Consider the following 12,840-nt stretch of genomic DNA (forward strand, 5'->3'; position numbering starts at 1 on the left):
GGATGGATGGATGGATGGATGGATGGATGGATGGATGGATGGATGGATGGATGGATGGATGGATGGATGGATGGATGGATGGATGGATGGATGGACGGTCTTCAAAGTCTGCGAAAAAACATTAACACTGCTTTTTTTCAAAATAGTTTTTTTTTTTTCCTTGCCCTCTACTATATTGATTTTCATAATCTTAAGACTTGGTCACTGTGTCTCTTGAGACAAGACAGTTTTTCTTTTTTTTTTTCTGTGCTACTATTTCATAAGCAAAATTTTTTTTATGTAATTCGTAAAGTGTGGAGAAAAAAATAAAATAATTAAATTAGACTGAAGTAAATGTTAAGGTAAATGAAAGTAAAACAATAATTTAAATCTGGAGTAATTTTGCAGTGAAATAGAAGCTGCAGAAGTGAAAGATGCATGTGTTATGCTTAAAATCACTGTGGCCTAAAACACCATAAAAATTATTTTGAGAACTGAAACAGCTCTGCAAGCACGAATGGTGTTTGGCATGTTAAATTAAGTATGTCTTCAATGTCTGAGGTGCCTTTAACCACAGATGGGACTGCATCTGTATGTAGAGTGTGTGCTGCATGTACTTCTAAAGTTAAAAACTAATTTATAACCTGTGTTTGCCTGTGGTCTATCTTTAATAGCATTCTTTTTCCAGTCCTTCTGTTTTTTCAGTTTCACATTTTCATTTCTCTTCTATGTGACATCCACAAATACATACACTCACTTACGCACGCACACACGCATGCACACGCATGCACACGCATGCACACACACTAACACATACACACAGCCCACACTGCTCCTCCTGACCGCAAAGTGCTCAGAGACATCAAACCCATGCTTGCTATCTCTCTGGTGAGCCTCTTGTAAAGCACTTTTATGTGTTCAAATTAATGCAGTTGTTCTTTTCAGGTCAATAGTTACCCATAAAAGTGCAATTACACATGAATGGGTAGCACCATTGCAAATGTGAACTAAGGTACCAGTGTTAAAATTGCATGCTGTTCCTGTGGGAGGTGCTCCATTCACCGACTTTACAGAAGATATGAAATTTATGATGCATTGGTGTCATACCTGTCACACAATGGAACTAATATCAAGAAACTTATTATTCAATCCAATTCTGAATGTCTTTTTATTAAATGTTCTTCAACTGCTAGGTAGACTTCATGTTGAATCACCAAACTGGAAAAAAAAATATTAGAAAGAAGTTATTGGATTTAGTTCTACTTAAAATGAAGTGGTTTATTTCCAGTGGGTTGAGCATATTTCTTACTCAATCTAAAATGACTGCCAGTTTTGCTCTGTGCTTCAGTTTTCTACGTAACATCAGTGTGGTTAATGARGAGTTGTGGGACGTTCTTACACAATATAAATGAAGACTGATCACCAAGTCATATTAGGTTGAATGTATAGTGCAAATGGTACTTTCACTATCAATTGCATCACTAAAATGATATTATCAAGGAATTACCCAGGCATTGTACTATCAATGTTATTTTGGTTTGGGATTGAAGGTTGGATGAACAGGGTCTCAAAGGAAGCAGTGGGAGCAGTGGGAAATGTGAAATTTAGTGTTATTGAAGCGTTACCCATGTGGGAAATTAAATACAGAGGACCTGTATAAAAACTGGGCCATTCATACTTTGATTTGGAAGATGGAAACACTGCTTGACGAGCATTGAAATGATAATCATATGGTTWAAATAATTCTTTGCTCTTGTGTTACTAAGAAATAACATAGAAATTAGCATAGTAAAATATATTAAACTTGATTGGCCCTGATGGATGATGAGCCAACTAGAAACTCAAAAATATAATTTTCTGATCAGTGAACCCACCACATACTTCAGTGAGCCCTATCGGGTCGCAGTAACTACAATTGTTTCTTTGCAAAAATTTGACATTACAAATCTTATACAAAACTGATGCATTTCTACTCTCTATTTAATTCTAATTGTGTGTATAGTAAAACTAAAATTGTCGAATAGCTTTTTCCTAAACATTATTTAGTGTATTTTTTGTTGTATTTTAGCAGCAAGAGGATAAAGACTGTTTGGTAGAAGCAGATGATGGATGGGAGGAGACATCACCTTTTGCAGAGAAAAGTCAGGGATTTTCTATCCTGACATATTGTGAACAAACGAACAGCTCAAACTAAAGTGAATGACATGTTGGGTGTGGCAAAATGAGCATTTGGAGTTTACTTAGAAAATTCCTTGTTGCTGTTTATCAGTGCTGCATTTGTAAGTTTATTTTGTGCTGGGCAGTATTTCTTTTTTCGCTGTATAGAYTTGTATCCATACGACAGCTACAAATACAGTCTTGCAGTGGATTATGTAGCYATGAGAGAAGCACACTAGACCAAAATGTAAAACATAAACAAAATCAGGTATAACAATYGAACTTAGAATACTATGAACATAGTAAAACAAATTAGTAAGCGATAGCTTAATATTTTCTCTAGCTGTTTCTCTAAGCTTTACCTTAGAGATTAGCACCATTTTTTTCAGTGTCTTGACCATAAAATATTGCAGTGAAACTTCTGTTTGTGTTGTTTTTAAAAATCGATTTGTAACCAGAGTACCAAAGGGACAGTCAAGCCTTGCTGACATTATCTGCCCACATTTCCTCAGCTCTTAGGTAGACATTAAAATGACTATCCCCCTGGTTACAGGTCTACAGATGAAGCAAACTAGTAATTTAATTGATGCTCAAGGCATGTGTTGTAATGAGGTTCTCATTACTAAGAAATMTGACCTATGTGTGTCTGTGTGAGTGTTTGCTTGAGCATGTGCCTACTGTATTTTTTTTTTTTACAGATATTGGCAGTTCTGCTGGTCTGACTTTTGAGAGCAGCCTATCAATACTTTGAGCTTTCCATCTCTGCTGCTAGTCCATTTGGGGCAGCGTCTAAGCATTTAGTTTCTTGGGCTCATAATACTTTAGCATCTTTCTACAATTCTTCAGTTTCCCACTGCTGTCCAACTGAACTGAAAGCTTTACTGAGCTGAAACAATGCTAAATCTCATTGAGACAGCAAAGAAGAAACCCCAGACTGAATCATTGGTTTGACTGCWAGAGCAAATAAGAAACAAAGAAGAAACKTCTTTATGTGAAATATATGCCTGTCTATCTAATGTAATTGCAGGGCTGAGTGTATTTCTATATCTCTAGATTCTTCCTGTCAAACAATTTGATTGTCTGTGTTTGCTCTTGCAACTGTGCCTCAATCTAATGTGCCAGATGGTTTGTTAAAAAACAGAACACTCCAGAAGATCTTCTGCAGAAACTATTTAGAATAGGTAAAACACTTTAAAATATGCAATATTTACAAACTGTGAGATAAATKAATCTCTCCACATTGATTGCCACACAAATTAAGTAAATAAAATTAACATGTTTTATATTTCATTTTTATGGGTGTTTAGTTTGGATCACTATTCTGTACATGTCCCAGTGATTACATCATTTTAGGTTTTCTCCAGATACAGACAGATGTCCTGTTATTTGAAAAGCTTCTTGAAACTATTATGAGGATTTGAGTTTTTTTGTGTGTTTATTTTCTAGGTTTTGTTTTCCTGAGTCTCTGTGGTGTCCTGTCTCTTCCCCCTTGATTGCTTCCCAGGTGTGTCTTGTTCCCTAGTTACCCTCCCTGTGTATTTAAGTCCACCTGTGTCCTTTGTCTCTTGTCGGGTCCTCGTCTAATGTTGTCCGTCATTGTACTCTGTGCCAGTCTGCTCAGTCGTGGACCTTTTGCCTTCCGTTCTTCCCTGTGCTGCCTGTATGTTTGGATTTTGTTTTTGTGGATTTTTCATTAAAATCATCATTTTTCTTCTACATCCTGGGCCCACCTGCGTTCTCCCTCACCACCAATATCACACCTCATGACAACTATGTTCCAATAAAGTTCAAAGTTTCTGAGTGAGACAGAGGGCAATGGCATCTCAGATATTTTCATACCTGCTAGTTCATGTATTTTCCAGACACATGGTGYCATTTAGCACAATCCAGTAACTATGCTAAGTTGTCAGCCTGTATTTACCAAATATAACTTGAAATAAATGTGACTCCTTGAAATTGCCCTGTCTCTTTAAAAACTCCTACTGTCAAAGCTAATTAAAATCATGATACATTTGTAATTAATATTCAGTTTACAAAACAATTATCTGACAATATTGCACAAAAGTAGTAAAGTTTATCTAGAATTCTAACACAAAAGACTAAAACTTGTTAAACACAAATTTTAATACAGGAAAACAGATTGGAGAGGAGAAATACTGTAATTTTAGAATCGTGAGCTGCACTGTTGCTATATGGGACAAACTAATTACGACATGTTCCCCATCCTACTACAAGATTTAACCACTGACCCCCCTCTGGCTTCTTGATACATACAGAGTAAGCAAAGTAGTCATTCTAATAAAAACAAAGCCAATATGGGTTTAGTATATTATCAGGGATCTTATAAAATATTAATTTTTTTCTTGATATAAGAGTGAGTGCACAATTGTTATAAACAATAAAKAACCAGTTATAAGTGAACAATGTCATTCAAATACTGTTGGACATACATTTTTGTGACTTATTTTGTGAGCTGTTTCTTGTTTCTCTTTTTCTGCACAAATATCTATAATTGYGTTTTGCTACTTGCATTTTCAAATCTTTATTTAACCACATTTTGACAACTAATCCTTTGTAGCTTTGTCATCCACRGATGAGTTTGTCTCTGCTTTCAATCAACTTCAGATAAAGCATGTCAGGAAGAGATGGTTTACAGTACTTTTTGGGGCCTCATTATCTAAACACACTACATTATTTTCAGAAAGTAGCGTATTTTTTACCAAACAGGACGTTTTTCGAGGGTTGGTGGCATTTCTCTGTAGAACAAACACAAAAATAATTTGTTTCATTAAACCAGCTAATTAGAATATTTGTTGCATGCAAAATGTAGTTGTTAATCTATAAAAACAAACAATAAAGGGAAAACATGCCTTGTTCATGGAGATATCTAATTGTGTGTCATTTCTATAGATATAAATACCACATTATTTATGTGGGTTTTGTATACACATAGAGCTTCAAGAATAATATTTCCAACGTTTGCTCCCAGCCTCTATTAGAGGCATGACTGTAGGACTGTGAACTTATCATAGGGAACTTTGTGCAAAATTTAGATGCCAGGGGCTTTGATGAAATTGTGGCATGTTTCATGCCTTTTTTCCCCCCAGTCTCACAGGAACTAGGAAGACATTCTGGAATTACATTAATGTATCATATGTGCCTTCCTCAGCCAATGGAGCTTCTCTAGAGAGCACAATGACTTTCCAGAGAAATTGTGTATAACTTAGAGTTCAAAGTCAAGTGAATCCTTTTTTTTTCTCAATGGTGGTAGTGGAAGCAGAGGTTCTTTAATCAGTGTACTTCTACATAAATCATATCGTGCTATCTAAAAATGTAAAAGTACTCCACATTAGTTTAAGTTGATAAATAAGCCCATCTGTCGTCAACTTAAAGAATCTAGCAAACTGTTGTGAGAAACAGTTTGCTATTGTGGCTATAAATATTTGAGTAAAGTCATGCAGTTCAAAGACAATGCTACCAAATACTGAGGAAATGGATGTAAACTTCTGATTTAGTAAACATTAATGGATCAATCTCTAATGCATTTTCTCTCTTGTTGTGGCAGTTAGACAATATGAATACTTTTGGTAATTCTAACTGACATGAGAGGAGTGTAGTCTGATTTAACTTAAGACAGTGAGATTTGRTGTATGTAAACATCTACTTYAAACTATAAATGAAGATACTTGTATTACTCATGACACATGACCTCTTGTGCCATTGACATGTTTACAGCAACATTTATTGTATTTTGGTCCATATTATCAAGCAACCAACCAGAATTCTCATAATTGTTGGATGGTGTGCAGTGGATGCTTAATGCAAGAGTAAGATTGARAGACCCTCCTGGCAGTTTTGACATAACTACTTGGCTTCGTTTTTGTTTTTTTGTTTATTTTTTTGGCTTGTCCGTCATCCTTCTTTGCCAGCTGTATCCTATTGTGAAGACAATTAGATTTTTGTGACATGGAATCCTCAYGAATGAGTGATATCCCTCCTATGGTGAGAAGCAGAATTTATTTATTTCCCTATCCCTACTGCACATGTAGTGGGATGAAGATGAAGAACTAAAGTCGGGAGATGGAAACCTGTGGAATCGGACCAGCACCACTCCTCCCAAGAAACATAATTTAATCAAAATGTTGTGAGTATTTGGCCAGTACTGTGCGGTGCTGGCAGGACGCCTTATGTAAGATTATGGGTCTCATTGGTTTTAGCCCTGTGTCAGTAAGCTGTTTGTATGGAGATGGAGAACACACAAGCTCTGTAAATAATGCAAATCTGGTTTTAGGCTTTACTTTGTGTTTCTTTTTCATCGTCTGTCTCTGTGCTGCTTTCTGCCATCTTCATTTGTTTTCTTTCTCTTTCCTGCTCTATCTAGCTCAAATAAAAATTAGGATTATGTAGATGTAAACTCAAGCACAAAAATAATCTAAACCACCATCTATATTCATGAATGTTTGTGTATATGTATGCATGTGTGACCAAGAAATCAAACCTTGGTTTGATAAAGAAGTGCGAATCATAGATATATGAGCGTCACTTCTTGAATAAAATGTAAGTTTTACAAATTTCTTAAAGGGATAACTGTGAAAGAGACTTTTATTTGATAAATGTTTATTTTAAATGTAAAAACAATACAAAACAGTATGTGGTTTTTGGAAATAAAAAAAAGACATGAATGTCGCCATGTTGTTTACACTACAATGGATTCTKGGTAAATTCTTGGTCCCATTACGCTAGCTCCGTCCAGTCAAAACAGCTGTGAGTAAGATTAAGCCTTTTCAGTTTGAACTGGAGCGTGTTGGGATTGATAGGAATGTGGAATTCTCAAAGATTAATGAAGATGAWGAGGGCAGAATTGGCTGAAGAAGTTGGTGTTTGTGCTGCTGCTGCCACCTTCAGCTTTGTGAATGAATCAATGAATGACACACACCTTTTCATTTTAGTGATGGAAGATCCTGTCAGACTGTGTGATCCGGTTAGTAGTTCTGTAAGCARCGCTRTCTGGTGTGGTGACACCCGTTTAATGTCCAGTCTTAGGTTTGATGTCATGTTCTTGGTTTCACCTTCRGTATGGACGAAAGTAAGAATAGCTTTGTTGTCATTTAAAAGAGCTTTCAGCATTGCCTGCCTGATGTTTCTCCCAGTGTCTTTCCCTCGCTAACCGGCAGCAGGATTTAGGCGTATTGTGGATAGAAACTCTCGGCACAGGATTTGGTTTTAGCTTGCAAGGGAAATGACCACCTTTGAGATCCTTTATCAATTTTGCTTGTACAAATGCCTCAAAGTCTTCTGGAGAGAAATGTTGAGGGTGCAAATGTAGGTCCTTCGAAAGTTGTGTTCAGCTCTTTCCCCACTGTGCTCTTTTTTGTGGGAGGCCATCCAGACTCAACTCACTATTTTGCTCAGTTTGTTTTCTAAATTACTGCCAACAGCGCCGCAGTGTGGCATTACACCAGTTAAACATATTTTGGTAAAAAAACAACTTGGGTAAAGATAGCCTTCTAGATTTAGATTCCAGTACAGAACTGACCCAACCAGTTCTGTACTGGGAACCTCCATGGATGGAAAAATATAACAAAAGTTAAACTTTTTTTTTTTTAAAGTAATTATGAATTTAGGCGTATCACAAGCAATTTTACAACATATTTAGGCCAATGTGTTGAACTAATCGTGGATCCCTTTAAGATGGCATGGCAGATTTTTGATAATTGCTTTTGTAATGCTCACACCTGCCAAATTAGACCATAACTGATTCTGATTTCATTATGAAAACCACAAATAACAACCTTATTTTAGTTTATGTATAAACTAAAAATGCAAATGTCTTCATAAAAAGTTTTTGGTGAAAAAAAAGTTAGAGGTTACAGAGCTGTCTATCCCTGAAAATCTATACTCTAAACTGCTACAAGTTGTGGAAGAGAGGGATCAGTACATCAAAATGCCAACTATAAAGAACTACAGCATATTTTATTCATGGCATAGGTTTCAATTTACTCACTTTTGTTTTTCACACGTCTAACTGTAAAAGTTTTCTACACCACAACATCTTACAGTTAATGCTGGAATATAATTTTAAATAATGAAAAACTGTGTCCACCTAATTATTAAAATATTGCATTTACTGCTGTGTGTTACATTCTTAAATCACGTTTTTTTTCTCTTTTGTTTACTTTAAGCAGCTTTTCTGCTGTGATTTCTTCTTATTTATATTAGGAGCAGAATAAAAGCAGACACTGTGTATTAGTCAGCTAAACTGCAAAACCGTTTCAAAACAAAATGACCAAAAAGTTAGCATTTTAAAGTGTCTTAACATTTATATTTGTGCTTATAAGGTATTTAACTGTGTGTCATATCTGTGTCATTCTCTCTCTGTATGTAAAGTTAGTAGATCCCATCCAACTTTGAGAATTTAGACTGTCATGTTGTATAAAGAATTTTCCATCACTAAAATAGATTCTCCAAAAGAATAAAGCACAGCATTTCTGTTGTTATGTCTTCAACTTGTTATTTATGAAGGTTTCACTATGCTTAAAAAGCGTACCCTTTCAGAATATCTTGAAAAGTTTCCTTTCCTTTCTTGAAGCTGCTTGCACATTTTGTGCTTCCTCTGACTTCATGACCTGACAGGGCTGGTCAAGTGTAAAATAGGGCAATTCCGGTTAAATCGGATGCAATAAAGTGTACTCCCATAAAGGTTGGCCTCTCTTGCACTAAAAGTGAAGGAAATATAATTAATAGTGCTGGTAATGAAACTGGTTAATTATATTGAGTTGATTATTGAAAGATTTCTGCAATTGAGCAAAATAAAAGCTGTATTTTGAACACGTTGCAGGCAAAAATTGTTGCAAATCCAGAAAGTCACAGCCGACTGTGTTGTCTTTCTTTTGTCCACAGAGATTCTCAAAGGAGGTGTGTATGTTGACCAAAACAAGTTCCTCTGCCATGCAGACACAATCCACTGGCAGGACATTGTCAAGTATCCAAGGATCCATCCTATAGTGGTCCCCACTAACAGCAGTGTTATATGTAAGTAACTATAAAAGCAGGCCATCTAATAGCACAGTGATGCAACTACAATTTACCTTGTATTTTCTGCTCTGTTCAAGGTTTCATAAGATTAAAGGGTGTTTTTCTTTCTCCCCTGAGACACTCTTATCCCGTATAAACACAGCTATATTGATTTACACTGTAGGATGCATAGTATAACCACAGGTTAATCATTACACTCCAATGCTTGGGTTTAATAGGATACTACATTGATTTTACATTGCGCTTCAATAACACTGTTGGCTGCATGATTGATTATTAAAAACATCCATACAGAAAACTAGATGTATCTTATTTTTCCTTGTGATTTCTCATTGTTTGCAAGAGCTAGATACCTCACAATATAAGTTGGAGCACAAAGACTTTACTTGGAAGGTGAACACATGTTGTGCTGCTGGCATTAACACAACTTCTAAGTACTTCAGACTTCTGAAGTGCAGAACAGATGTCTAACTTCCTGCTTTAGAACTTAACAAACTTAGAAGAGATCCGTTTTTTTTTCTGTGATTTGTGTGCTTAAACCAAACAATCTATTTTTTTGGGTGAATCACAGATGGGTTTAGGAATTTACTTAATTCTGTTTTTTTTTTGGTCTATTTGTTGTTTGTTTATGTTTTGTAAACATCCAATATGTAAACAATTAATTTGATTAATTACATTATTTTAAACTCATTTTTCACATATGATTTGCAAAAGTGATCATCCCTCTGCAGTTAACTTAATACTATTTTTTATTAAGTTAACTGCAGGGTGTACAATTAGTCAATCACAATTTATCACACTTTAATCAAAAATCATGTATTGACAAATAAACATTTTCAATTCCAAAGTCCTTTTTGGATCTGCTATGGAAACATGGAAACACCCAGCCTTGACGTCATTGTTTTATTATGCTTGCTATTATAAATCATAATCTTCACTTATTCAAATCCCTTTTATGCCCCACTTTAACCTGCTGTAAGACATGTTAATGAACACGTAGAGTTTTAATGGGATATATCTAAATAAAGGCGGGAAAAAACAATATTTAGTCTGTCAGGGAGAAGGAGGGCGGTTGATGCCTGATGTGATTGCCAGTAAGAATAAATTAAGTCACCTCCTCTGCCCCATTTATTTTGCTCATTGAGCCTCTTAATACACTTCTATTGGTTTTATTAATGCAGTGCTCCCACTGTTTGACATTTAAATCTTCTTGTCAAATCATAAAATAAAATGTATTACCATTTTTGAAGCAAAATACAAAGACAGTAGGCACATGTCCTTGAATTTCTTTTCACAACACTTTCAGGAGACTTCCAATGCATATTAACTACTCATGGCATTGATATTCTGCTCAATCCCCCTCCTCCCTGCAGCCCTGTTGGCCTCGGAACGACCCCGACTYCCATGTAAGTCATCTACCCCATCCAAAAGATCAARGGTCTCCAGACTTCTAATCCACCATTGGGAACATTATCTTCATGTCATTCTTTGGGGGCACAAAAGCTTTATGTTGTTACAATGTTTATCCTATCTGTGCCAATATTTTGTTGTCTTTTGGTTTCTTTATGAGAGAAGAACTTGATTCAAAATTCCAGCATTGATAACATGGGCTGACAACCTTTATCTGAAACATCGAATTAAAACGRACACTAAAACCGAGGCTGGGGAGAAGACACAGAGATACAGAGGGAAACCGATTGAATCAAAGATAGGTAAACTTTGAATGACAGAAATGAAAATATTGTAGAAAAGCTCAAAGAGTAGCAAGTAGAGGATGGAGAGGCACACGGTGGGCACAGTGGGCACTGGAGTCCATCAAATGCTAATAGCTCTCATCTGAAGAGGCTGATGGACAAAGGGCAGCACTTTTACTCATTCAGGCTGAGCTCCCACAGTTAGTCAATTGCTTGAAAGTCAATTAAGTCCTTAAACAACTGAGAAATCCAGTTGCAGCACTGAGGATATATTTCAGTGCTGTTGACTCTATGTTGTTTATATGACTTCTTATTATTGTATTTTTATAATGTGAAGCACTTTGAACTGCCTTGCCGCTGAAATGTGCTGCACAAGTAAGCCTGATTGATTGACTGATTTCTTATTGCTTGTCCATTGCTTTATTCTCACTTTGTTTGCTGCTGCCTTATTGGGCACATGTATTGCTGTGTACAAAATACACCTATTTTTACAAAACAACCAAATGCTACAATTACATAAAGTACTTTTAAAAATAGCAGGTATAAATTGGTGAATAGGTTGTGTTTTAATAGACAGAAATGCCTAAAAAAGGAATTGGCAAATGTGTCCTATAATTATACATTCAAGTTCTCGCAATTCCTTGCAGTTGTTTATTTCTTGTAAGCAGTGCATTATTTAAAATTTTAATTTAACAAAATTATCACACACCCAGAATGCTGAAAATTTATTTAAAGCAAAGCAATGAATCTTGAAGATAAAAAAGCAAAAGTTCAGATAATTAAAACTTTTTTTTCATAAAACACTCAAGTTGAAACAAACAAAAAAAAATAAAAAAACGCCTGTTGTACTTGTAGTCACAGTTCACAGACTCCARATCATAGTTTCTGAAAGTTTAGCTAATGTTTTGCTTTTTCTTGATCTTTTTTTTTCTTATTCTTCTTTCTTGCAGGTCAAAAGTGTCATCGTTCCTGTACTGGGCGCTGCTGGGGCCCCAAGGAGGACCACTGTCAAAGCTGTAAGTTCAGTACAGTGAAAGACAGGTATAGCTTTAGCTCACTTTCATGTTAAGGAGCTAATAAAGACCAGTTGTGCCTCAAARTCTAACAAAAGAAAAAAATGCTGCTTTCATTTAAATAATTAATTTACGTATTTGTCAAGGACAAAACAAAATTGACATTTTGTGTACCCCAATTACTCAGTGCTGCAAAAACAAGAACACTACTGATCGTAAAAGAAATGATTCCTTATGTTTATTTTCACATGTGCAGATACATATGTTGCTGGCCCCACCAGACTAAGCTAAGTGGAAAAAAGGTGGTCAACGGAATCCAGTTATTGTTTCACACCAAATAAACACTGTATTTCTTGGTAATGTTTAAGACTATCCCACTTCATAGCAATGGTAGATTTAGACTAAAAGTAGGGCTGGAATTTTGGAAGTGTCATTAATGTTTTGAAGTGCCTCAGCTGGAGTCTCAATTTCAATTGAGTCCTGCAGAGATTTGGTGCTCATCGCCACAGAAAAATCATCAAAATAACAGTGCAAGAAAAAATTACAGCTTTACATTCTGTGCATGTCATTATCCAGTCAGAAATTTTAACAATTGTTTGATTGCTGTGATGACAATAGATAGCTTTGTGCTCTGATTGTTGAAAAKAACTTTATTATTCTTTATCATTCCTTTTCTCTTAAGAGATGCATATCTTATTTAGGTTAAATTATAATACATTTAAATCATAATCTATCAGTTATATAAAACATTTGGGGCTCAACTACAATTCAGAATAAAATGTTTTTTTTTATTATTATTATTAAACGTCTTCATTGTAATCGCACACAAAATCCATATTGTGAGTCGTCCATATATGGACTGTTAAAAGTGGAATGAATGTGGTTTTGTTAAAGCTTTTGTATAAAATGAAACTAAACAAACATGAATGCAATAGATTATTTCTCGTCATACACCAAAAAAA

At 35.4% G+C, this 12,840-nt stretch overlaps 1 protein-coding gene across 1 annotated transcript in view; it reads left to right on the forward strand.

The window, feature by feature from the left end:
- erbb4b (erb-b2 receptor tyrosine kinase 4b) overlaps nt 1-12,840 on the forward strand; it is a 318,305-nt gene that overhangs the window by 188,044 nt on the left and 117,421 nt on the right. The window contains exons 4-5 of the mRNA XM_008403838.2: nt 9,037-9,168; nt 11,816-11,881. Of these exons, the coding sequence (XP_008402060.1) occupies nt 9,037-9,168; nt 11,816-11,881 (198 nt within the window). The remainder of the gene's footprint in view (nt 1-9,036; nt 9,169-11,815; nt 11,882-12,840) is intronic.

Source organism: Poecilia reticulata, linkage group LG2 (assembly GCF_000633615.1).
Source record: "Poecilia reticulata strain Guanapo linkage group LG2, Guppy_female_1.0+MT, whole genome shotgun sequence".
Taxonomy (NCBI): Eukaryota; Metazoa; Chordata; class Actinopteri; order Cyprinodontiformes; family Poeciliidae; genus Poecilia; species Poecilia reticulata.